General features: G+C 42.4%; 1 protein-coding gene across 2 annotated transcripts; it reads right to left on the bottom strand.

The window, feature by feature from the left end:
• LOC138746485 (glycoprotein-N-acetylgalactosamine 3-beta-galactosyltransferase 1-like) lies at positions 1-27,230 on the bottom strand. 2 transcript variants are annotated; one of them, XM_069904683.1, is made up of 5 exons: positions 27,005-27,230; positions 26,672-26,914; positions 16,277-16,471; positions 14,169-14,836; positions 1-5,386 (listed from the first exon to the last, which is right to left on the bottom strand). In XM_069904683.1, exons 2-5 carry the CDS (start codon positions 26,679-26,681, stop codon positions 5,225-5,227), a joined length of 1,035 nt encoding a protein of 344 aa, XP_069760784.1. In that variant the 5' UTR covers positions 26,682-26,914; positions 27,005-27,230; the 3' UTR covers positions 1-5,224. The 2 variants fall into 2 exon arrangements, with proteins under 2 accessions (XP_069760784.1, XP_069760785.1); XM_069904684.1 differs by lacking the exon at positions 26,672-26,914.
• Positions 27,231-27,688: the final 458 nt, after the last annotated feature.

Here is a 27,688-nt window from a genome sequence, read left to right as displayed (position 1 = left end):
TGGATTTGGACACTGGACTGAGTAAAGATAGCAGATTTCCTTACATAACCCAGTTTTTTTTTAACAACAAATGGCAGTTTCAGTATTAATTTATTTTCAATTCCAGACATTACAAATACGGATTCCTATCTGTTGAGGAGAGGCCTGAATCTGAATCTCCAGAACCGTATTCTCAGATTACTGGTCCAGTAACATCATCAGTCTTCCAACATCTCCCCATAATGGTCACAGCTGTACAATTATTGGGAAATAATTGACACTCAGATTAACAGTATCATGCCTGCTTTATATTATAGTGGGAGCAATATGGGGTCATCTATCTTTGCTGAAACAGGTTGATTTTGGGGGATAAATTCTCCTCACCCTTCGAGATCTGCCGTTATTTATGCCTTAACACTGACCTTCTGATTCATTGCTCCAGTGCATCAGTCCCCTCAAAGGCAAACAACCTTACTTCTTTTTTTTCCTGAATATTGCTTTGGTTTGATTCCCCCATCAGGAGCACAGATAGGGAAGGCTAGTTTGCAAGTATTAGCATGCAGGAATTCTGTAGGAATACATTTCCTTTTCCAGAGAGGTGGAATGATTCCCCTTTGAGGAATGCCGCTAAAATGGGCAGATTTCTTCTGGTGCCACTTGTGCTTTTATTTAAATTGCATTTTGTTCCCTCTACCGGCAGAATTTATTCAGATGGGTAAAGAATATGGATGTAGTAGAGTCAGGGCTCACAACGCTGACTGACCATTGGATGCGGTATGACCCACTGACTTCCTCCAGCAACTCCTCCTTTGCTCAAGGTTAGCACACATATTGTTGACCAGTTTTAAGATAATGAGCTAACATAGACATTAGGCCCTCCTTTCACTTACAAGGGATCACTTCTTCCTGGTTTTAAGCAGCTGGGAGCATGGTACAGTAAAACCCTTAGCATCAGGAATTCAAGCTACCGGGAAAAAAACCTTGATAATAAAATCAATTAAAATATATAAGAATAAAATAACAGGTAAAAAATATGCAAGTTTAAAATTGTAAATGTTCTCTTAAGTAACCCATAAACCTTTGGTGAAGGTGGGAGTGAATATTCAGCCAGCGGAGGGCCTTGGTCAGGCTTTGCTCAAAGCAGCTGTTTGAATAAAGTTGTGTGAAGCAGCGATGGCGTCGCCCAGGATGAAGAGCTGGTTGATGCCGCTCACCATTGGGGTGACTCTGTTAAAGTGTCTCATCCCTGCTTAGTAAGTCGCCCTGGTCCCGGAGGCTTTATCTATAAACTTGGGGAAGGGTGGGGGGGGGGGAGGTTAATTATCTATCATGCTATTATTTCTGTCTTTCAGGCAGGTCCGTGGAGGGGGAGGAACCCACAGATACAGCAACGGTTAAATGTTTCGGATGAATGTGACTGAAAATAAAGTAAAATGCTTTAAGGTTTATATGTTTGTGAAAGAGAAGTTTAAGGGTAAGTACAGTGTAGTTTTTTTTTTAAGTTTATTGTTAATGTGGGTGTATTGGGCATTGTAAGAGTAAGTCAGATTTCAGATTTATTGTCAGAGTACGAACATAACATCACAAACAACCCTGAGATTCTACTTTCCTGTGGGCGAGACAGAATTACCACTTATTAGAAGTGCTAAAAGAAAACTGTACAATCTCAAGCACTTATCCGGCACCTATCAATCCCCAGAGGTGCTGGATACCAGGGGTTTTACTGTATTACCTACAGTGTGGCGTCTGTAATACGGACACATATTGGGGCTTGTGCCCCAAAACTAGTACTCAAAAATGATGGAGAATGAGTTTCAGTAGTACTTTTGAGCATTCTAGTAGACACCAGCCTGTTGATTTTACTCTTCGGCAACACTCACCATTCAGAAGGTAGGGCTTGAAGGGGCAATTTATCTTTCACAATTGAAACTCGCTTCTAAAGATGACATGCCATGTTAATTTTTTTAATGGAATCCTTCATATCCAATTGGATAATCTTCCTATTTCTGTAAAAAATAAAAGCGCATACAAATGCTGGAGGAACTCAGCCAGTCTTGCGATGTCCAGACATAGATAAATAATTGAAGTTTCAGGCCTGAGCCCTTCTTCAAGTTTCATTTCATATTTGTGTAGTCAGCCCTGCTAATCCTTTCAAGCCCCCAGCCAATTTTCTCCAGATGTTTGCTCTCATCTGCAGGACCCTTGCTTGATTATTTCCAAAACGGCCCCATTTTAGAACAAGTGGCAGAATTGTGTCTCGGTGTTTGTTTACAGTCTGCAGGAAGCCATGTTCCTACCACAAATAAACAAGCCAGCAACTTTTACTCATTTTTGACAGATTGGTGGAGTTGAAATCATGAAAGAGTTTCTGTCAGAGGGCAGAGACCTCGGGGACAGATCACGCATTGCTGTGTATCAGGAGCTGAGCGCATGTGAATTAAATTAAAAATGCTGGCAATTGCACCTCCAGAATAAACATAATTGAAGGAGTAATGTTTTCTTTCCCATCGCTTTTTGCCAAATACCAGTTGTGAGACATCACTGCTGGAGAATTTGGAGCAAAGGATAATGAAATGTGGGAGTAGTTTAGTTTTAAATGTGGGGCCTGCCCATCCTGTGGAAGGGCATAAATAGCAGCCAGAATTACTGGTGTTTTTTGCTGTCAGTAACATGTGTCTGGGTGGAGACACTGTAAAAGTCCAGAAGCCAGAAATCTGGATTTCTTGAAAACTCTTGACTTTCGCGCCACAGATACTCAATGGCAACGAGAAGCCACGCGGAAGTCGTGAAAATTTTTTTAAATGATTTGTTTTAAAAATATGTTTCTTTAATAAACTATCAAAATGTACCCATTTAATCCCCTTAAATTTGAATTTTGGAAGTTCTGCCTGAGAATTGGGAAAATCTAAAAATCCAGCCTGTTCCAATCCTCAAGCAGTCTGGATTTTAGGACTTTTACTATATATGTATCTGAGTTGGACAGAATGTGTACATGCCTGCAAATGAATGAGAGACTGCGTGTACATTCTGTGTGTTTATTGGTGGATGAATGTGAGAGCGTGGCAGTATGAGTATGAATTTATGTCAGATTGACAGTACGAGTGGATGTGTTGGTCCAAGTGTGACCATGCGTGAGGTGGGTGCCTTTGTGAGTGTGTCTCTAGGACTATGCAGATGGGCTCAACTGTTTGGGCAGCATGGTTAGCATGGAGGTGGCATGGTTGGTGTAGCAGTTAGCACACCTTTACAGCACCATGGACTTGTGGGCCGAAATGGCCGGTTACCATGCTACATGTCTAAATTTTTAAAAATTAAATTTGAAACTGAGATGTGGATTCCTCAATGATCAAATGAAGGATTCATTTTAAAAATTTTCTCTGTACTGAACTGTCAGTTGGTTCATATTTCTTTATCTGCTTACATTTCTTTATTTGTTTGCATGGGTACGGTGTGTACAGTTTTTATTTGCATTATCAATCAGTGGTAATTCTACGTGGCCCACAGGAAGTATCATCTCAGGGTTGTTTGTGATGTCACGCATGTACTCTGACAAGGAATCTGAAGGATATTGGCCGTTGGTTGAATAGCTGATTCTTACAGCTTGAACACCTGGAAGTATCAAAATAAATGGGACAAATGAGAAGGATCTGTTGGTTCAGGGACAGGTAGAGAATTCCAAGATACAAATTGTTCAGAATAACATATAATCTTTTTTTCGGAAAAGTGAAAATGTGATTCGGAGGGCAATGAACAAAACTTCTGGAGAAACTCAGCAGGGCACGACCCCAGCATCTGCAGGCTTTCTTACCTAACTGCTTTCTGTTGCTCGTTCTTTCAGTTTACCTCAGTCCAGACCCAGAAGAGTAATGACAGGGTCATATGGGGGAAATGGAACTTGAGATATTGTTCTCAGAGTTGTTGTGGACTTTATGGGTCAAACAATGTCCCCTGATATAAGAAAATGGGTGAATAAGGATGTAAAATTCAATAATTTATTTTCAATGAAGCAAATATAATGCCTCACTGAATAAGATCCCTGACAAAGCTAACCCATCACAAAGATGAGCTCTTTCTGAGTGAATCTGTGCAAATATTGAATCTCGTGAAACATGAAAATTTGCAGATGCTCTGATTGTAATGAAAACACAGAGATGCTGGAGGAACCCAGCCGGACTCGCAATGACCATAGGAGGAAAAGATATATTACTGACGTTTAGAATCTGAGCTCTTCTCAAGGTATGAGTAAAGGTCGTGTCTGAATTAAAGATGGGAGGGGGGGTGAAATGAATGGGAGTGGGAGGAGTCCAGGCCAACAGACAAAAGATATGATGAGGAAAGGAGAGAATTGATTTTGGCTTTGTGATAGGAGACAGAATGAAAATGGAAGGGGTGGGGGGAGAGAGAGCGCAAAGAAAGGAGATGGGGGTGCATTTCTAATGGAAATAGGAAAATTTAATGTTAATGCCATCCGGTTGGAGGGTGCCCAGATGGAAGATTAGGTGTTGTTTCTCCAATTTACAGGTGGTCTCAGCCTGGCCATGGATGGACATGTCAGCAAGGGAATGGGGTGGGGAATTGAATTGGGTGGCCTTTGGGTGGGAGGGCCCCACGATTACAGTGGACAGAGCGAGGTGAACTGTCCCTGGATTTGCCTGACGCCCTTCAAAGAGAGAGCCACGCGATTTTCAGAAGTCACGAGAACGGTAGCACCAGCAAAGTTGTAGTTATGGGCTTTGAACCTTTGCCAAACGAAACACTTCCCGAATAGCAGTGGTTATTTGATATTTGTCGATAGCACTGCTGTCTGAGGGAAGCCATTTGGTTCTTGTCCCAATTAAAATTAAACCATCTGAATGATTTGAGTTGATTCAAAATTGAATTCATCTGGTTTGTACAACACTACTGTTGTGAATCTGAATTCAATTGCAAATGCCTCAAACTCTGAAATGTCCTCCCGAAACTTGCCCTTCTCATCCTTTTCTTCAAGATTATCTTCATGACCTAACTCTTTACCTAAGCATTTGGTCACCTCTCTTAATATCTCATAAGATTTGATGTCAAGCAGAAATGTTGCAAGAGGCACCTTGGAATGGATGACAATATGAAGACATTCGGTAAATGCAAGCCATTGCTGTCACAATTCCTTCAACTGTGTACTTATTTCAGAGAAGATGAAAATAACTTTGAAACATGCTCCTATTGTAGATTGTCTTCATCTTATTGTCTCCACTTGCTCTTCCCTGCCTCAGCCAGTTCCAGTCTCTTGGCCTGGTTGTGGGAAATCAGTAACTTTTCTGTATCTGTAACCCACAGCACGTAGATGGTAAATATAAAACTCCAAAATGTGCATGAACTTGGGGTTCACGTAGTGAAAGGATATTGCCAAGTCCGAGCAGCACTCAGGCCCCTGGGGAATAAAGGAAGCCTGTTAGTCACGTCAAGAAGCACCCTTTACACAACTTCTAAACAATGCATATCACTTCGACAGTAAAAGTCCAGAAATCAGGATCACCCAAGAATCCAGATCACTCAAGAATCCTTGAAAACTCTTGGTTGAAATCCGGACCACCTGGGAATCCAGACTTCTCGAAAACTCTCGGCTTGTGTGTGCGTGCTTGCGGAAGCACCACAGATGCACAGCGGCCACAGAAGACCTTGCGGAAGTCGTAGAAGTGCAAGAAATTTTTTTTGTAGTGTGTATTTTAATATGAAATTATGTTTCGTTCATAAGCTATTAAAATTCACCTGTTTATTCTCCTTAAATATGAATTTTAAAAGTACTGCCCAAGAACCCAGAAAATCCAAAAATCCAAACCGACCCAATCTCCGAACAGTTCAGATTTTAGAACTTTTACTACATCTTATTTACACAGATATAGACATTTTCTTTCCCATAACAGAAGTTAAGATATTTTGAGTTATTTAATATTGTTCTGAATTCTAACCACCTTCTTGAAGGAAGGTGAAGGAGGAAATGAGAGTAGCACTTTTATATTAATATGAATTAATCCATAGTAATTTTTAATTTTTTAAAATTTAGACTTGCCGCACGGGAACAGGCTATTTTGGCCCACGAGTCTGTGCCGCCTGATTTACACCCAATAACTTATGTCCCCGATATGGTTCAAACAGTGGGAGGAAACTGGAGTCCCTGGGAAAACCCACGCAGACATGGGGAGAGCGTAAAAACTCCTTACAGATCGCGTGGAATTTGAACCCTGGTCCTGATTGCTGCCGCTGTAAAGGCGTTGTGCTATCCATGCCACTCACGTTTAGTTTTTTAACTATTCAGGTAATATTTCAGGTTTTATTAAATTCTGAGCCCAACTTTTCCCATGAAAGTAAGTCAATGCATATCAAAAGCAAGTCCCCTGAGTACAAATGAAGAAAATGTTGGTCAACCCTTGTCCTTCATTCTACATAATGTTCGTATATTGCACTATTGTCTTGGAGCACCATACTTTCTACTTAAAATTTAATTTTAGGATGCATTGGAAAAAATCAAATGGAAGTAGATCACCTATACTTGATACAACCATTCATTCCCAGTCTCTATATACCCCAATGTCACCTCCGATTGGACATTTACTCAAATAAATTATTATTTATCTTACCGTCTTCAAAAGGACATAAGAAAAAAGAGCATGAATTGGCCATCTGGCCTGTTGAGACTTTTCCACGATTAATAAGATCACACCTGACCTGGCTATGAACTCCACTCAAGTTATCCGTTCCACTTCCTTATAACGCTTAACTCACCTACAATTAGTGAGGCAGCCTCTACTGCTTCCTTAGATTCACTGCTCTCTGGGAGAAGCAGTTCCTGCTCATCTTCCTGGTTCCAATCCATTCCTCCCACTCTAATCCATTGTCTACATGACCTTCATTCATTTATCTGGATATGAGTAAAAAGATTTGCATTTCTCCATCTACAATTGAATGATGGTCCTCCTCATCTTTGGCTTGGCTTCGCGGACGAAGATTTATGGAGGGGGTAAAAGTCCACGTCAGCTGCAGGCTCGTTTGTGGCTGACAAGTCCGATGCGGGACAGGCAGACACGGTTGCAGCGGCTGCAGGGGAAAATTGGTTGGTTGGGGTTGGGTGTTGGGTTTTTCCTCCTTTGCCTTTTGTCAGTGAGGTGGGCTCTGCGGTCTTCTTCAAAGGAGGTTGCTGCCCGCCAAACTGTGAGGCGCCAAGATGCACGGTTTGAGGCGATATCAGCCCACTGGCGGTGGTCAATGTGGCAGGCATCAAGAGATTTCTTTAGGCAGTCCTTGTACCTTTTCTTTGGTGCACCTCTGTCACGGTGGCCAGTGGAGAGCTCGCCATATAACACGATCTTGGGAAGGCGATGGTCCTCCATTCTGGAGACGTGACCCATCCAGCGCAGCTGGATCTTCAGCAGCGTGGACTCGATGCTGTCGACCTCTGCCATCTCGAGTACTTCGACATTAGGGATGAAAGCGCTCCAATGGATGTTGAGGATGGAGCGGAGACAACGCTGGTGGAAGCGTTCTAGGAGCCGTAGGTGATGCCGGTAGAGGACCCATGATTCGGAGCCGAACAGGAGTGTGGGTATGACAACGGCTCTGTATACGCTTATCTTTGTGAGGTTTTTCAGTTGGTTGTTTTTCCAGACTCTTTTGTGTAGTCTTCCAAAGGCACTATTTGCCTTGGCGAGTCTGTTGTCTATCTCATTGTCGATCCTTGCATCTGATGAAATGGTGCAGCCGAGATAGGTAAACTGGTTGACCGTTTTGAGTTTTGTGTGCCCGATGGAGATGTGGGGGGGCTGGTAGTCATGGTGGGGAGCTGGCTGATGGAGGACCTCAGTTTTCTTCAGGCTGACTTCCAGGCCAAAGATTTTGGCAGTTTCCGCAAAGCAGGACGTCAAGCACTGAAGAGCTGGCTTTGTTTTGATTTCCAAATGGAACCAAATCCATCCATCACAATTTTATTTCCGTCATGAGGGAAAAGTGTTGGTCAGGTTATCAAGGAACTCCATGCTCTTTCAACTGACAAGTCGTTTGCGGGCAGATAGCTTGCAGTGATTGAACAAGAAGTTGAAAATTTATCTTCATTCGGTCCAAACACCATTGGTCATCAGTCTGGAATCTGATAGTTCTGCGGAAGCCAGAGTTCAAACTGATGTCAGAATGTCTCCTGCAGTAATGTGGTAGCCAATACTGTTTCAGTCTAAACAGGAATGGTACATCCTCCACAACATGATTCCAGGAATAAAAGGGTTATCATATGATGAGCGTTTGACAACTCATGGCCTGTATTTGTTGGAAATTAGGAGAATGACGGGGATTTTACTGAAACATTTTGAATGTTAAAAGGAATAGATGTAAAAAGGTTGCTTCCCATGGTGGGAGAGTCTCCTTAGGCCAAAGAAGGCACAACTTCAGTAATGAAGGGCGTCCGTTTAGAACAGAAATGCGTAGGAATTTCTTCAGCCAGAGGGTGCTAAATCTGTGGAATTCGTTGCCACAGGCAGTTGTGGAATTGGGTGTATTTAACTCAGATTGATTTGCCAGGGCATCAAAAGTTATGGGGAGAAGGCCAGGCAGTGGGACTGAGTGGGAAAATGGATCAGCTCATGATAAAATGGTGGGGCAGACTCAATGGACTGAAGGGCCAATTTCTGCCGTCCCTAAATCTCATGGACTAATAATCAACAGAAATTTGTTCTTTATTCATTTGACGCCACATTCAACTTTTAGGCACACCCCAGTGATTAAACTTTGGATCTTTTGAGCAGGATAGACCAGTTATAAAGTACAACAGCTGCCACTTGTGCTGTTGTGTTTGATTACTGATGAGCATCGCAATCAGAATTTATTGTCAGGGACATGTCACGAAATTTATTGTTTTACAGCAGCCAACCACCTTACAAAATAAATTTTAAAATAATGCAAGAAAAACTCAAAGTCAGGTAGTGTCTGTGGTTCATTGTTCATTCAGGATTCCAATGGCAGAGGGGAAGAAGCTGGCCTTGTGCTGCTGGGTGCTTGTCTTCAGGCCAATGGTATCCCAATGGTAGCAGAGTGAAGAGGGCATGGCCTGGGGTGGGGGTCCTTGTGGATAGAAACTACTTTCTTAAATACACCATCTCTTGTAGATGTCCTCGATGGAGTGAAGACTGGTGCCCGTTATGTCGCAGGCTGAGTTAACAAACCTCAGGAGATTTTTCTTGTCTGTGGCTTACTTAACCAGTTTTATATGCGCAGGAACACAATTTCCAGGAAACAAATGCCTCTCGTTACATCTGCTTTGTGTCCATTCTCAATCCAGGGTCACAACGTTATAACTAGCCCAAATCATTACTCAGAAACTCATCCTCTAATGCCCATCGTTTGGTCTGATGACAACTCCTTGCCTGCCATCTGCCACCAAATTAGTTCAAAGGATATAAACCCATGAGATTAAAAAGCAAACAAGAAACACCTGGTGACTTAAACCAAAACTGAAACTCCCAGAGTGATAAACTGTCCCTGCTTGTCATATAGAGACCAGGCCAAATGTAAAGCCCCACTGGATGCTAATAAAAAAGTGCTAGTAAGTTTATTTTTCAATTTAAGTAAAATTGAAAAGGTGTGGGATCGTATCACCTAAAACCATTGGGAATCAGGCCTAAACAAGGGATGAGGGATGATTTAGCTAGCAAAGACTGGGTACACAGGGCATAGGATGGAACAGTTGAGGAAGACTTTCAACGTTTTTTCACAGTGTTCCAGTAAATAGCAAGGACTGTAAGGATTGGGAGAACCAACCTTGGACAACTAAGGAAAGAAAGGAGGCATCAAATTAAAAGGTCGTGGATTTAAGGTGGTCAAGAGAAGGGGGAAACTCGAAGATAGGGAAAACTTTAAAAAGGAACAAAGGCCGACTAAAAAAGCATAGGTTATGAAAGTAAATCTGTGATAGTGAAAGCTTTTATAATTATACCAAAGAGAAAAAGGTGGCCAAAACAGGGCCAGTGCCAAGGGAGAGCATTTGCAGGTATTCCACTCCCCTAGAAGACCCCTACCCACCCACAGCACCAGCGGTCACTAGCCTCTGCGTGATATAAGCAGCGCTTGTCTGTTACATTGGAGGGAGGGGTAAGTGTGACGACGGCGGTGGTGGTTCATGGTAGACACCATCACCAACCCCCATCCTCCCGCTGAGCAAGTTTTCGAACATCAGATTTGCAGTTACCCTCAATTACCCCCCCCCCACCCAACTGATTAGACTTGTTCTGGGCTAAAGTGAATGTAGGTGTCTAGGAAGGTATGAAGGAGAAATAAATATTGGGTAATGATCGAGGTCTGGAATGCCTACTTTGTGTTGGTCTTAACACTTCTAGGATGCCAAAGACTAATGTCATGGATGTGATGGTGGGGGAGGGGGGTAGGATCTTTATGCCATCAATATCACTAAAGAGGTGATGGGCCTAAAGTTGGATGAGTCCCCTGGTTCTGAAAGAAATGGTGGACACAGATAACCTCAATATTAAGGGGTTAGAATTGAGATGAGAAAGTAATGCTTTTCCCAGAGCATGAAGCTATGGAATTCTCTGCCCAAGGAAACAGTAAAGACTACCTCATTAAATATATTTATGATACAGTTTGATAGATTTTTGCATAGTAGAAGAATTGAGGGTTCTGGAGGGAAAGCGGATCAGTGGAGCTGACTTCACGGCCTATCATATTAGAGCAGGCTTGATGGACCAGATGACCTACTCCTGCTTCAATTTCTTATGTTAAAAATGATTTCTGTATCTCACATAGTGTGGCTGGTATATCCAGAAAATGCTGCTTAGAATTATCGTCTGTGGCAGAGGGAGACTGTAAATTGGATTTTACACTTCTGGTATCAGTCTGGTTCTGGCGTTTAAGTTGATTATCATAATTGAAAAGGTTAACAGCCACTTTCCTTTACTTGTGTTTCTCTCTTCCTGCATTCTGCACTCTGCAGCAAACCAAGGTTGGACTCCGATGCCAAACCAATCAGGGAGCCGCCTCCTTTCCGCAGAGGGCAAAGCAATTTCCATAAACAAAGTCAAGCCAGTTGCTTTGTTGGTTCAGAGGGTAGGCTGCCAGAAATTCCTGGTGAGTGGTTATGAATCAGGAAGAGAGTGGTTTTCCTGCCTCCCCCTATCCCCAAGCCAGTTCAAAATGCTGGGGCTCAGGCCAACTCAAATATTTTGGGTGGGCACTCATCGTGTGCGAGTGGAACCAGTGAGATAGGTTGGGGAAGAATGTCCCTTTAGCACCTTGCCAAACCAATTCAAGAAAGTGAAAAGGAGGACTTCAAAGCCCACAATCCATAATTGCCATGAGGTAACTAATATTTAAGATGTATCCACAATCTGTTTCGGCCAGGATGTGGATAGGCCAGCCAGTTCCATGGTTCCCCATCATCTCATTTCAGGACGCATCCCTCTCACACAGAGCACACTTCCAGCAGAACTTTGAAGGTCAAATAAAAGTCATGGGGCAGAGGGGAAAATAACCAGTTGCTGGAGGAACTCAGCAGGTCTGGCAGCATTTGTGGGGGGAAAGAAAGGCTACATCAAGGGTTCGTTCAGCAGTGTGTTTTGTTTGCTTTATATTCCACTATCTCCCATCTTTTGTGTCTCTCGGAGAACTGGATTCAGGGGTCCCGAAACTTTTTAAGCCATCGATTCATGGAATACTTGATTCCTCATCAACACCCAGGCATTGAATCCTCACGCAGGAGGGGGGTGGGGAGGTGAGTGGTGGCAGGCTGGGTGGGGGAGGGGGGAGCTTCCACCAAAGGTACAAAGAACACATACATTTTCCTTCTATGTTCAGTCTGTCCTCCCATTCGCTCTCAACTTCATCAAAGGCCAAAACTAAATCAATCATAGCGGCCACCACTGCCTTAGGTGTTATTTTCTGTTGATCCACCCCTGCTTTCCACTGCAAAAGCTGAATCAACCCCCCCTCCTCCCCCCCCCCCCACCCCATCCCAGTCATTATCGACCCCCAGGGGTTGATATCGACCACTTTAGAGACATCCTATTCTATCTGAATAGTTCCTTTGTGCTACTCACATGTTTTCCTTCTCCATGAGAATTTTCAATTTAAGACATTTACAGAGGACACTGGGAGTCCATATTCGAGCTTGGATTTATATTCTGCTTTTGATCTCGCTCACAAAACATCATAGGCATAATAAATGGTGCAGTCTCTGGGTCAGGAAGCAAAAATTACATCAGGGCCACAAACGTGGTTAAAAGTTATTAAAACTGCTAATGCAATTAATCTGAAATAATTGAAAAGCAGTCAGTCAAATGCAAATTAGGCCATTGTTTTATGGAGCTCCTCTTTTCAGTAAAGAGGTAAAGAACCTGAGCATCAAAGCCATTTAAAAGCTGCCTCTCACCCCCGCATGGGCCTATCTTTCTGTGGTTCCATTGAGGAACAACATCTCACCTTTCTTCTGGGCATCCCCCAACTTTCAGGACTCCAATTTCCAGCCTCTTGCTCTCTCTCTCTGCTCACGTCAAAACTGGCCACTTCCGCTGTTGGTCATCCACACTGGCATCACTAGGGGGGGCGTGCACCGCACCACCAACACTGACAATAACACCAAAATGACTGTCTATAAAAATTTTCTGCTGTGCTTCAGCAGAAATGTATTATTTCTTATAAAAAATATCCCTGTAATTAGTTATAACAGCAAAACATTTTTTGTAAGCCCAGCTTACATGCATCATTATACCTTCAAGGCTAAAACCCTATGCTTACTTTATTGAACCTTCTAATGCACTTGGTCAGAGCCCCCTCCACTCTGCTCAGCACCACTGCCGCCATCCAGGACGTACAAGGAACACACAAATATTTCTTTTACACTCAGTCCATGGGGCGGGTGGAGGGGAGTGGTGACACCATGAGTTACCACACTGGGTGACACCAACCCTAGTGATGATACTGGTCATCCACCTGTAAATTTGACCATTTTTTTCTCTGAATTTTTCTGTCTGATCTTCTGAACTCTTTCGATAGCTCTGACCTGCATTTTGTAGTTCGACTTGTTCCCTTTCTCTCTCTCTCTCTCTCTCTCTCTCTCTCCAATTGCATTTATTAATCTATCAATCAAATAGCTTCATTGCTTTGCAACCCATCAGAGATATTCCCTTTGCCCCATTCCTCTCCAACTACATCCCCAATTTCAAATAAACTTGATTTCTCCCTTCCTCAGTTAAAATGACAATGATGGTGAGGCACCTGTAACAGTATCGTTGCCTCAGGGGCGGACGAGGGAAAAGCAGGGAGCAGAGACACAGCGCTTCCCCAGTGGGGTCCTACTGCCAATGGGGACTGTTAAGTGAGGCGATGGTGTTTCATTTTAAATCCTGTGGACTCACGGTCTGGGCCAAGATGGCGGCACCTAAGCTTGGTCGTGGCCTCGACAGGTTGCAGAGTCCAGGGAAGGAGTGGACTGGTTCAGGGCAACAGTAATAGGGTGAACACCTCCCTGTAGAGAAAGAGAAGCAGAGGAAATGACCACAGTGGTTGGTGAGGGGCTTTGCGGCTGTATGGCTTGCGGGCAAGTAACACTGGTGACTTGAGGTCAAAAGACTCACACCAGTCTGTGGGCTGCTGGAGATTGGCTCAAGAGAACAAGGTATCAAAACTGGATTTGATAGGATGCTGAAGGCAAGGAGGGTTCCAAAGGGCTTCCTCATCATGTTGGTGGTTTGGATCTGAGACAGGGTTGCTGATGGACTGAACTGAACTGGAGTCTTGTGCACCTGCAGGAGCGATGGGGTGTCTCTATTTTGCTTCTCTTTTTCTGATTATAAGGGGCACTGGGCAACACTAATGGTGAATCTTTGTCTGTGTCATGGCAGTCTAAAGGCAATTTCGAGAAAATAGTACATTTCTGTTTTATTATCTGACAATAAATAGAATCCGGTCTGATTTCTCAATCTGAAATGTTAACTCGCTCTGGCCTGACCTGCCAAGTATTCCAGCACATTTTGCTTTAATTTGCATTCCTTGTTGAGTACAGTGGGGGGAGCTCACAAGATTTGAGCTGTGTGTGTGTGTGTGTGTGTGTGTGTGTGTGTGTGTGTGTGTGTGTGTGTGTGTGTGTGTGTGTGTGTGTGTGTGTGTGTGTGTGTGTGTGTGTGTGTGTGTGTGTGTGCGCGCAAAGTAAGTAATGGACTTACATCTTTGGCTGTGTAATTGGTGAACTTCCAGAACCAGAAGTCTTTGCCATAATGACCTTTTACCAAATTACTCTGCAGTGAAATGGGAAAAAACGTCTCTCTGAGGTGGTTGTCTCTGGAATCCCCAGGTGCTATTCCAAGTATTTCCATGCACTTTCCCAGTGCCAAATCCTCGACGGGAGAAGTATGACGACAGGTCTCATTTCTGAAGGCTGCCACATACCTTCTCAAAGCTTCCTTGCTCAAAACATAACCAGATCCTCCACTCATGTAGCCCTGTTTGCTAAACATCTTAAAATGCCTGCCCATGTACACAGGCATATCAGGGTTGTACTTTGAAAGAAGGAATCTGAGATTTTCAATGATAATGTAGGTGTCATCGTCAGCCTTCAGAAACCATTCGGCCTCATCGATGTGGTGTTGGTGCACGTAATGGAAGGCTCTAATCGTCTTCCAGTAGAGCTGATTCCTGCCCTCTTTGGTTTCCAGTCCGATTGCAGGGAAGTCAGTGTTACTTTCCGAGCTCATGAACAACAAGGTGTTACAACGGTGGCCCCAGGTGACTTTGATCTGTTTAGCTCTTGTTTCCAGGTTGGCGGGTGTTGTCATCACCCAACAAAGGATGCGTACCCTCTTGTACAAATCATCCGCCACCGACTGATCTCTTTCTGCCAACAATAAAAACGTCATAAGATTTGAACCGACAAAACCTGCTGCATTTGACCAGCAAAATACTGATAATGCTCGAAATTCAGTGATAACCAACTGCTATTATGTGGGCAGGACCTGTATAGGACAGTGGAGGGGGGGGGGTTCTAGAGCTTGCATTAATAGCAGTCAAATCAAAATATGCTGTTTCTTTCTCTCTCCTAATTTTCCACTCTGGGTTACTCTTCCCCACCTCACTTACCTCTTTCACCTGTGCCTCTTCTGTCTATCTCTCATTTACCCTACTTGAGTATCTCTCATTTGCTCATCCCTGTCCATCTTTGTTACCATTTGTCTTTCATTGCCTCAACCTGTTTCCTCTCTCTCTCTCTCTCTCTCTCTTTCTCTCTCTCTCTCTCTCTCTCTCTCTCTCTCTTCCCCCCCTCCCCTCCCCTTCTTTCACCCAGGGTCACACGCGTACACACTCTCACTCTTCCTTTCCTTCCACCATTCCAGTCACCTGCCAATCTCTGCGTAAAATATGCTTGCCCTTTAAACTCCTCCACCCACATCACTTTAAACATGTCCTCTGGTATGAGAAATTTTGCCTTGGGAATCTTAACGTGATCCTTCTCATATTCAAGGAAGCGTCCTTACTCCAATTTTCAATCCCCTTCCTACCTGGACCCCCAAATTCCTACCTGCATGGCCAGGGAGCTCTGGAACTAGACCCCCAAATTCCTACCTGCATGGCCAGGGAGCTCTGGAACTGGACCCCCAAATTCCTACCTGCAAAGCCAGGGAGCTCTGGAACTGGACCCCCAAATTCCTCTGTAGGTCAAAGCTATTAAGAGTCCTGCCTCTAAATGTCTACTTTTCCCCTTACATTTAACTTCACAAAGTCAAACAGCTCACATTTGTCAGGGATAAACTCCATCTGCCAATTCTCCGCACACACATCTCATTATTGAGCAGTTTTATTCACCTATTCCAACTGACATGAATAAAACCACCTGGGGGATCAACAGTGACTTTGAGATATCCAAATGCAAAATACTTAATAATGTGCCGTGCCATGTGATTTCCAAACTGGAACTTTGGAAATATGGAGAGAATATTCCTTACTGAGAGACAATCCTTTTTACGTTAGCATGTCAATTCCTGCAAGGGTTGCTAGACAGGAAGGAAGGTGACTAGATCCACCAGCAAAGGCATCAGTAGTTCCCACAGTACCACAGTCACCCCATCTTTCATAGACTTGCTGGCCCAAATGCCCCCTTTTCAATAAAAGCAATCTATGATTCACTAATTCAAGGAGGACTTTTAAATTTTCAGAAGATAAATGCCTGCTACAGAAGAATAGAAAATAAATGCCCAAGGTATAAAGAGATTAAATAAAATTTGAATTGCTGGATCTTTGGTAAAATGATGTGTTGAAACGTTACTGATCAATTACTTACGTGAATTATAATTCATCATTCCTTTTCCATGGAGCCTGTAATAATGGAAGCTGTAATGAGTGTGATTACTTAGTGAGTTGCCTTGAATGTGTAATTTGGCCATGTTAATGAAGTAAGTGCAGATGAAAATTCCGATCACAATTCCAGTGATATATTTGATGAAGGAGCTCATGGATCTTGGAACTGCCATTGGGTCTGAGAATGACAAAAACAAATCACTTCTTAATATGAAAAAGACCATGAATAAAGTTACATTTAATCTTGCCAGGATACATACTTCATCTACTCACATGCAAAAAAGATTTCAACACGACTTGTTCAAGGACAGCATTTTAGAATTAACTGTTCACTTTTTAACAGCTGTAATTCAACTTAAATCTCAAAGGACAATGTTTTACTATTTGAAAATTTGGGGTTGGAAGCAAAAATGTAAAAATAATGTACAGGCAGTCCCTGGGGTACAAATGAGATCCGTTTCTAAGTCTGCTTTTAAGTCAAATTTGTAGGTAAGTCAGAACAAGTATATCCGGTTCTTATTCAGTGGATTTACACTTTAGAGGCATGGTTACAAGGGTAAATAAAAGAAAATTTTAAACCAAATACAAAGTTACACATTCATCACAGTGTTAACGGCAACGTGATCCGAGTTAAAATGGCGGATGTGTTCTTCCTTGAGCCAACGAACCACTGAAGCCGCACGTAGTGCATTTGTAAGTACAAGTTGTCCGTAAGTCGAACGTTCTTAACCCGGGAGCTTCCTGTAATTTAAAACGTGTTTGAATTAAGTTTCTTTTTATTCTAAGTTCAAAACAGAGAGACACATTGCTTGCCTTCAATAGTCAAGTCAATGAGCACAGGAGCAAGGATGTCATGTTATAACTGTACAAGACATTGGTGAGCTCACACTTGGAAAATTGTACACAGTTTTGATCATCTAGCTTCAGGTAAGTTGGAAAGGGAACAGAAAAAATTTGCAAGAATGTTACCATGACTGGCGGCCTTGAATTTTAAAGTGAGGTTGGATTGGCTGGGACTTTTCCCCGCTGCAGTGCAGGGGATCGGGGGGCGGGAGACATTATAGATGTTTATAAAATTATGATAGGCATAGATAATCTAAGTTGTTCTCATCATTTTCCCAGGGTAGGGGAATCTAAAATTAAAGGGCATAGATTTAAAGTGGGAGGGGAAAGATTTAGGAAGGACTTGATGGGGCTCTTTCTTCACACATGGTGTGTGGAGGACATATTGAATGAGCTGCCAGAAGAAGCAAGGACAACTGTAACATTTAAAAGACATTTAGAAAGGCAAATTAATAGGAAAGGTCTCAACCTGTTTTTGGCTGTGGCCCCCCCAAGAACTCTGCTCAAAATGTATGGGCCTCCTTCCCTGTGAAGCAGTCAAGTTTTGGTTTCTTCCATATGCCTCTCCTACCATCAACATAGAAATATTTAGATGACATAAAGTCAAAAGAAGACAAGGCTTTTTTATCTAAATGTGCTGTCGGCTCGAGGAAGAAGAACGTCACCCGCCATTTTAAGTCAGATCACGTTTCCGTTAACACCGTAATGAATGTGTAAATTTGTATTTGGCTGATCTAGAGAGATGTGGACCAAATACAGGAAAATGGAACTAGTTTGGTCAGCATGAACAAGTTGGGCCAAAAGGCCTGTTTACACACTGTATAACTCTATGATTCCATCTGTGCCATTCAATCCTCAGTAAATCCAGACTTTATTGTTGTCGTTCCATTTATCTCAGGCTTTAATCATTTCAATGTCTTGCTCTTTCTACTCCTTTTGACTTCCTCTCCTTTCTGTCATTCTTCAGGTAAATCTCGTCCCTGCCCATTTTCATGGTCTTTGAACAGCTTGTTGTTTCTTTTGTCTATGGCAAGCTTTTCTTATGCTTCACTGGTGTTTCTAATCGGCATTTGCTTTTGTGTGAGAAAGTGAATGTGATCATGAGAATTGTTCTTGTCAATCAGAAATAACAGCAAAGCTCATCCTTCTTTCCATCTCTTGTTCTTTCTGTTTTAAGTTCGTTGATAAGCATTACATCACTGCCTCCTTCTGATATTAACTCTCCACTTACACCTCCAAATTCCGGTTACTTGAATTCTGTTCTGTTTAGATGTTATGCACTGCAAGTATCAGTTTAAGTTTCTCAGAGACATTTGTGAACGAGAGTTTACTCTCCCATACAGAAGTACAATGTTCAGATGCAATGAAATTCTTACTTGCTGGAGCTTTGTAAAATACACTGACAACAAATTAAGTCTAATTAACAGACAATATGCCACAAAGGAAAAAAAAAAATATATATATAAAAGGAAGAGAAAATTTTAAAAAATAATAAATATTCATAGTTGGCTGGTACTGGAAAAACAAGTTGAGCCAGTAGGGCAGACATAGCTTTGGTGATCTTGCAGTCTTGTTATGGTTTAGGTTTGCTTTTGGGCACCACTAATGAACCAACTGGTATTCAAAGAAATTAAAGTACTTGCACCTAGGAAACTCTTTACCTCAGTGAATTATACCATTGCATCTTCATTACCTGAGCAGTAACTCTGAAGAGTCATGAAGCCACAGAGTTTTACAGCACAGAAACGAGCCTTCCAGTCCAACATCCACACCGACCAGGTTGTCTAACCTAGTTTGTTCTATTTGACTGTGTTCTGCCCATATCTCCCTAAACCCTTACAAGACGTATATCAACCTACAGATCTTTTAAATGCTCCATTTGTAACCACTTCCTCAGTCCTCCCATCTTAAATCTATGCCCTCTTGTGCATTTTATAAGGTTACAAACTGTAGCAAGAGTGCAACTGGTGGTGGGACCTGTGTTCAAGGTTGAGGATGGGCTAATATAATCATTAATGGTGAGACAAGAACACTGAATCACATTTGACATCTCCCAGTTCTTCTTTGAGATCGTTGAACTAAGGATCTTATCTTGTACCTTATCTCCAGTAACTGACAGAGCAGCAATTTCTCAGATCTGCACTGAAGTTTAATTCTAGCTTTTGTGCAAATTTAGAATGATACTTGAGAAGGGAGAACAGTCAATATCAGATGCCTGAGGACATGAAAGGTATGTTTTGAATGAAAATATTGTACAAGTTTGTTTGAGAACAATCATCTTTTAACTGACTTCCCAGTATTCTGTACAAGTTATCTTTGATATTGGAATCAAAAAATTATCTTCCATCATTTTCAATGTCAAGATTACACTCTCAGACACCATACAGCATCTGAATTCTAATACGGTGATTTTGACAAAGTATCTACATCATATTCTATTCGGGCATGTGAAAGAATTAGTACTATTTTTCCTTGGAAATGATCAATTCTGCATTCTTCTCAATGACACTATTTGACCGTTCACCTAGCTTCAGAATATTCTACCAAGAACAACATTCGCCTCAGTGAAGAATTGCACAGCTTTAATCATCTTGGTAAAACATGATGCTGGAGAAACTCAGAAGGTCAAACAGTGGACTTTATCGAGCAAAGATAAAGATACAGAACCTAGATGCTCAATTTCTGATTTGAATGCAAATTTTCAAGCACCGTGGGGACCCTTTATATCTGCAGACTTTCTTATTTTACCTTAATCATCTTTGGTTTTCAAGGGAGTAAAAAAAATTGTTCTCTTTTTTTCTGATAGCTTCTACATGTTTAATTGATATGCATGTGACGAATGACTTCAGCTAGATCTGTCAACTCGTGCCAATCCTACCCACATACATCACATTCTGACACAGAACAGAACTGCTACTGGCCTATGATGCAATCATATTTCTTACCTTGCATGGCCTGACATTCTTTTAGGCTTTCTCTGTGAACCTTGCAAATTTTGCATGCAACATCAGATGTGAGATTTTGTGTGATGGAATTTTCTCATCAATAAAACCTAAAATCACACGGAAATTGTGGAGGAACTCAGCCGGTCTCACAGCGTCCATAGCAGGTAAATATATATTATCAACGTTTCGGGCTTGAGCCCTTCTTCAAGGTGTAAGCAAAAAACAGAAAGCCATCTGAATAAGGACAGAATAATGTCAGGAGGAGGACTCCAAACCAAGAGCCAAAAGGTATTAATTGGTTATGATTAAGAGGAGAATTGATTTTGGCTTTGTGTAAGGAGAGAGAGAGAAAAAGGAAGAGAGAGAGCGAGAGTGTGCGCTGGGGAAAAGGCGATGGGGGAAGAAGGGGGGGATGTTTAATGGAAACTGGAGAAGTCGATGTTAATGCCATCGAGTTGGAGGGTGCCCAGTCGGAAGACTTGTCACATAGCATGCGATGTGAAGGAAACAAAGGTGTAGTAGTGAAGTTCGATGGGATCATGTACTCACTAAGAGTCTCACCTGACTTCCAGATTCCAGTAGCTAATTAGATTTAGATTAAATTAGATTTCAGATTTACTGCCAGAGTACATACAAAACATCACATACAACCCTTCTTTCTGTGGCCCAGGCAAAATTACCTCTGATTGGTAGTCCAAAAAGAAACTGTACACATGCAAACAAATAAACAAATGTAAACAATATGGAGAGAGAAAAAAAAAACCAATAAAGTGCAAAAGTAAGAGTCCTTAAATGATTCCCTGATTGAGTTTGTCATTGAGGAGTCTGATGGTGGAGGGGGAGCAGCTCTTCCTGAACCTGGTGGTGTGAGTCTTGTGGCACCGATACCTCTTTCCTGAGGGCAGCAGCGAGAGCAGAGCGTGTTCTGGGTGATGTGGATCCTTGATGATCGTTGCTGCTCTCTGACAGCAACGTTCCCTGTAGACATTCTCAATGGTGGGAAGGGGTTTTCCTGTGATGACCTAGACAGTGTCCATTAACCTTTGCAGGACTTTCTGCTCAGGAGTATTGGTGTTCCTATCTACATGATTCAGCTGGACAGCAAACTTTCTTGTGTCCATTAACCTTTGCAGGACTTTCTGCTCAGGAGTATTGGTGTTCCTATCTACATGATTCAGCTGGACAGCAAACTTTCTTGTGTCCATTAACCTTTGCAGGACTTTCTGCTCAGGAGTATTGGTGTTCCTATCTACATGATTCAGCTGGACAGCAAACTTTCTTGTGTCCATTAACCTTTGCAGGACTTTCTGCTCAGGAGTATTGGTGTTCCTATCTACATGATTCAGCTGGACAGCAAACTTTCCACCATATATCTGTATACATTTTCCAGGATTTCTGGTGTCATATTCTGTACAAACTCTACAAACTCCTAAAGAAGAGAGGCGTTGACATGCTTTTTTTTCACGGTGGCATTATTGTGTTGGGTCCAGGAAAGACCCTCTGAAATAGTAACTCCCAAGAACTTAAATTTGCTCACCCTTTCCACCTCTGATCCCCCAATGATCACTGGATTGTACACATCTAATATACCCTTCCTGAAGTCAACAATCAGCTCCTTTGTTTTGGTGACATTGAGTGCAAGGTTGCTGTTGGCGCGCCATTTGGCCAAGTTTTCAATCTCTCTCCTATATGCTGACTCAATGCCCCTATTTATACAATGCACTACTACGGTATGATCAGTGAATTTATAGATGGAGTTGTGGTACTGAACCACACAGTTATGGGTGTATAGCAAGTAGAACGGGGGCTAAGAATGCGGCCCTGTGATGCTCCAGTTCTGATGGAGATTGTGGAGGAAATGTTCTTACCAAGCTTCACTTATTGTGGTCCGTAGGTGAGGAAATCAAGGATCCAATTACACAGTGGGGTGTTGGACACAATTTCTGACAGTTTAGGATTTATATAATTCTGTACTTTCGCACTATTTTGCTTTCTGTCATTTGGTAACAGAACTTGTTTAAATTAGGTCTGCTTCTTTGCATTTCTGCATTATCAGTGTTTATTGACGCACAATCTCGGCAGCATCTTTAAGAATAAAATTCCCAAGAATTTCATGTAAGTGCTAGATAATTCATGGACCTGATCATGTTCACCTAATATAAACGGCTTGTACCTGACTAACCATTTTGTCCTCTCCATTTTCTACCTTTTCTGAGCTAATTCCTGCCAAAATGATTGATGTCACACCAGAAATGACATTCTCAAACATATTTATTTCAATGGCCACAAGCTCCAACTAATGAAATGAACTTCACTGTCTTTTCTAGAGTGACTCCCCGTGCCTGAAAGCATTTCCATTTCTACGTTTGGCTGGTATTCTCACCCATGACAACACCTGCTGGGACTCACTTAGATAATCACTAATGCTCTTGCTGTCTTAAATTGGGCCGCAATGTTGTCACTTCACAGGTAAACCTTCTTACTTGACGTTAAGTCTGATTTTTGTTTCCTAATTTCACACATGATTCATTCTGTACATCCTCATCTCCAACGTATAACACGTGTTATTCTTCTAGCTGTGGGTAGTGGGGGGCGTGGCAAGATGGCGTGAGGATCAGACGTGCCTTCCAGTCCTCTCCTGACTCTATCTTATTGTTTTGTCTAGAAATGCCCGTTAAAATTCTTTAAAAGTTTAGATAATCTCAGTGCTGTTAATTTAACTTATGATGGTACAATTGGTGAAAAAGAGCAAAGAAAAAATGGCAACAGATCATCAAAAAACTACATTTTCCAAAAGTTCAAGTTTTGGAGCCTACCTACAGGAAAGACACCGGGACTCAGCGTGAAATGGATCCCAGGAGAGAGGTACAGTGTTCGGATGTAGAGCTCTATGTTACATCGGTAGAGCCTCCTAAAGAGGGTGCCAAATAGCCTTTAGAACAAAGAGTTACTCAAAGGCATTTGTCAACTGTAGAGATGGCGCTGCAAACTGCACCTCTTGAGATAGAAGAACCTATACAACTTGATGTACTGGGAGAACTTTAATACATTATGGACTGGGGAAAACCCCGGCCAGCATCCTCCAGTCACTGCTGGAGAGGCTGTGGCTGGGGTTTCCACACGCAGTCATACTACAAGGAAGGCAACCAGAATGAAGGAACAGAAGATCCTTTGGTTATGCAGAAGAAGCAGGAATTTGTTGAGCCTAGCTGTGGGTAGTGCAGGGAAAATGAATCCCCGTGGAGACACATTGACTGTTGGGAGAACAAGGGCATCTAATTTCTCGAGTGGCAGGGCACATGTGTCCCACATACACGTTGTACATAGAACTTTAGAAATATAAACTTTAAATTTTCAGACATACAGCACAGTTACAGGCCATTTTGGCCCATGAGCCCATGCCACCAATTGACCAACAACCCCCGGTATCCTTTTTTTTTGAATGGTGGGAGGATACTGGGGCACCATGCAGACACAGGGAGAATGTACAAACTCCTTGCAGACAGTGCCGGATTCCAACCCCAGTCCCGATCGCTGGCATTGCACTAACTGCTACACGAATGTGCCACCCGACAGCACGGAAACAGGCCTTTTGACCCATCTCATTCATACTAACCATGTTGTCCACCTGAGCTAGTGACCCATGTCAGTTTCAACCTCTACTACCCTGCTGGGAATGTTCAGCTTTCCAACATTCAGTCTCTATTCTTTGTGAAAAGCTTTTTCAATGTATACAATGACATGCAAAGCAATAACATATAAAGCAAGCTGACCGAGGATGGTGAATTCCTTCTTTGTAAATCAATTTGGATACATTTATCCGGATTAAAGTAATTATGGTAATTTGAGCGCTCAGTCATGAGCCCTTTCCTACACACTCATCTGCTGCGATACTTTCCACAAATTTTTTCAGCTGTTCAGCTGTGTATTTTCAGCTGTTCAATAGCTTGCTGGTCATTTTCCGTTTGACAGACTTGGCCAACGAAAAATCTATTGACGATGAAAATATGCCTCAATAGTTAAATATCAGAATCAGAATTTATTGTAATGAACAAGTCATGAAAATCAGTGGTTTGTGGTAGCGTCTTAGTGCAAACATTCATATTATAACAATCTTACAATATTACTATATAAAAAAAATAGAGCACAAAAAGTAAGGCAGTGTCTTTGGTTGATTGATTATTCAGGAATCTGATGGCAGCAGGGAAGAAGCTGTCCTTGGCCCACTGAGTGCTCATCTTTAGGCTCCTGTATCTTTTTCCTGATGGTAGCAGAGTGAAGAGGGCATGGCCTGGGTGGTGAGGGTCTTTGAGGATAGAGGCTGCTTCTTTTAAGACACCTCCTCATGTAGATTTCCTCAATGGAGTTAAGCCTGGTGCCTGTGATAAGACAGGCCAAGTTAACAACCCTCCGGAGTTTATTCTTTTCCTGAGAGTTGGCGCCTCCAACCTGCCAGAATTCTCTCCTGTACCTGTAGAAGTTTATGAGAGTCTTTGGTGACTCCTCAGACGCCACATAAAGTATAACCGCTAGTGAGCCTTCTTTGTGATTGCATCAACATGGAGGCTCCAGAACAGATCCTTGGAGATGTTGACACTCAGGAATTTGACTTTCCCCAGTACTGAGCCCTTGATGAGGACTGGTTCGTGTTCCCCCGACTTCCTCCTGAAGTCCACAATCATCTCCTTGGTTTTGCTGACATTGAGCACAAGGTTGTTGCCATTACACCGTTCAATGAGCTGATCTATCTCCCTCCTGTACGCTTCCTCATTGCCGTTTGTGATTCTGCCGACAACTGTGGTGTTGTTGGCAAATGTGTAGATAGCATTGGAATTGTACCTGTCCACCCTGTCATGGGTGTATAATGAGTAGAGCAGGGGGCTAAACACACATCCTTGGGGTGTGCTTTCATTCAATGGACAAGTAGGGATTCAGTCTATAAGTAGGATATAGACTGAATCCCCACCTGTCCATTGAATGGAACATTTTTCCATAGGTGGCTGTGTGGAATGAACAGTTAGTAGTATTATTTGTTATGAGATGAAGAGGGAGAAATGGATGATAATAAATAATAACTGGAAAAGACCAAAGCCGGTAACATTAAGGGTGAATTGTAGGTTAAATATCATAAATCTTGAAAAAACAGCAGTATTGCAACAGACCAGATTTGGTAAACTAGTCGCAGAATTTATTATAAGCTGCAAAGTGACCTTGCTTCCACCGACCATGATTATGATTCATTACCAGGATCTAACAAACTCTGTCACGTGAGCATACATTTGTCGCAGTCAGGAAAGAGATGAATCCTTTGTGCCCTGCAGCTACGACAACATCAAAACACCTGAGCAGCCAAACACGCTGTGGAATTTTTCAGAGAGCAAACAATGCTTTAATGAGCAGGGAGCTAAACAAAGATTGTAATGTACATATATGAATAAAGTATTAACTATAAGATTTCATAGAAAATAAAATCATATATGTAAGGAAATTAATATAGAGTTTGGGGCTGGAGAATTTTATGACATGTATCCAAGGATACATTTTTCAGGGCATTTTACTGCAAGGCTAATTCCTAAAACACCCAAATTTTTTGCCAGTTGGCTTGATAATGCTGAAATAGGCTCCTTGGTTTCAGGGTAGATATTTTTGGTTCAAGTTGTTGCATTTAACGAAAATATGAGGAGTCCCGTGCTCACGTCCCTAACGACTGCAGCTACTTTACAGGTCGAATCGAGAGAGAGCAGATCGTGCGGCTGCCCTCAGACCTCACCTTTGTGCTTCTGGGTGGAGTTTGCAGGTTTTTCCTGTAAGGGGAGACTTTCCTCCAATATCCCAAGGAAGTGCAGGTCGGGAGGTGAAAAGGGTTCTGTCAATGACCTCTAATGTAGTTGGGAGGTAGGAGCATCGGGAGCTGATGGGCATATGGCAGAGATGAAGGAAATAAGTGGGTGGATGTGATTGGTGGAAGTTCTCTGAGGGCTGCCAAAGACTCAATGGGCCAAATAGCTTTCTGCTATGTTGTTGGAAAATATGAAATATAATAGGAAGTTCATTGTTGCTTGCAAAAGGATGTTGACTTGGGAATTTCCATTTCAACTTTACATGTCTCAAAAGTGAAAAAACTAATTTTAACTTGCCCAGAAGCAATAAATCATCGCCAATTCCTTCACCACAAAATATATTTCCTATCTCCTTTGAGAAATTACCATTGTAAATTTTTTTTTAATTTGGAGAGATACAGCAGGGCTACAGGCCCTTCCAGCCGATGATCACGTGTCACCCAAATACGCCAAATCACCTACAAACCCCATACAAAGGGTAGGAGGACACCAGAGCACCACGCAGACACGGGGAGAGTGTACAAACTCCTTACAGACAGCACCAGATTTGAACCTGGGTCGCAGGCGCTGTAATAGCGTTGCACTGACCGCTACGCTAACCGTGCCATTATTTTCCTCCTTTTAGTGGAAACGGAATTACAATGTCTTTAGCAGAAAGCATGTCTGCTAAATTAACATGACCGGTGCAGAGCATGGACCAGTCTTCACTGAGTCAACCACCACCCCCTCCCCTTTGCCATGGTTACTTACACAGCTTCATTGTTCTATTTCCAGAGTTTTATTCACAACCTCCAGACAGAAATGAACATGCTCCCCAGTAAAATCTCCGATTAATATCATGTGTTAATCACTGAATATTATCCTCTTGATCACTCTCTGTTGCCTTCATTCGTCTCTCCGTACTTGTTGATGTTCTTCCAGTACTTGCAGCACCCGGAGAACTGAGTAACTGCCCATGATGGGGTTGTCTCATTTTTAATCATATCCACACAGCTGTTGGGAAATATATAAATAGCACCTGAGTCACACAAGTTCTTATCTTGTCTTCTAGAGGAGGGGCGATTCTTGCTAAGGTGCACTTACTTAGACGTCAAAGTCAAGCAGTATTAGTGGACCCGCAGGGTCACGGCTGGTGAATTGGGTCCTCATTTCTGAATCATGCATTCTTGTCTTTCATACAGAATTGCATGGCACTTGGAGAAGATTTTATTCAGGACCATCGGAAACAAGCAAAACCGTGACAAAAGCTTCACTGTGAGAAGCAGTGGTTATAGCATTGGCAACAGGTAAAATAGCTCTGATAGGAAAAGTTAGGGGGGAAGCAAGTGGGATAAAGCCAGCTCCCCACAGAGTCATAATCAGAATTTATTGCTGTGAACATGTCACAAAATGTGTTATTTTGTGGCAGCGTCACAGTACATACATTTATATAAACCAGCTTACAAAATTAAATCAAAATGGTGCTAGAAAAAGTCAAATAAGGCAGCGTCTGTGGTTCATTGTTCATTTGGAAATCTGATGGCAGAGGGGAAGAAGCTGTCTTTGTGCCACTGGGTGCTTGTCTTCAGGCTCCTGAACCTTTTTCCTGATGGTAGCAGAGTGAAGAGGGTGTGGCTTGGGTTGTAGGATGGAGGCTGTTTTCTTAAAACACCGCCTCTTGTAGATGTCCTCGATGGAGTGAAGACTGGTGCTCCTGATGTCACAGGCAGTGTTAACAACCCTCTGGAGATTTTTCTTGTCCTGAGCATTGGCACCTCCAAACCACGC

Source organism: Narcine bancroftii, chromosome 12 (genome assembly GCF_036971445.1).
Source record: "Narcine bancroftii isolate sNarBan1 chromosome 12, sNarBan1.hap1, whole genome shotgun sequence".
In the NCBI taxonomy this organism is placed as follows: Eukaryota; Metazoa; Chordata; class Chondrichthyes; order Torpediniformes; family Narcinidae; genus Narcine; species Narcine bancroftii.
The sequence above is the reverse complement of the archived record's forward strand: the minus strand, read 5'-3'. Positions and strand labels throughout refer to the sequence as shown.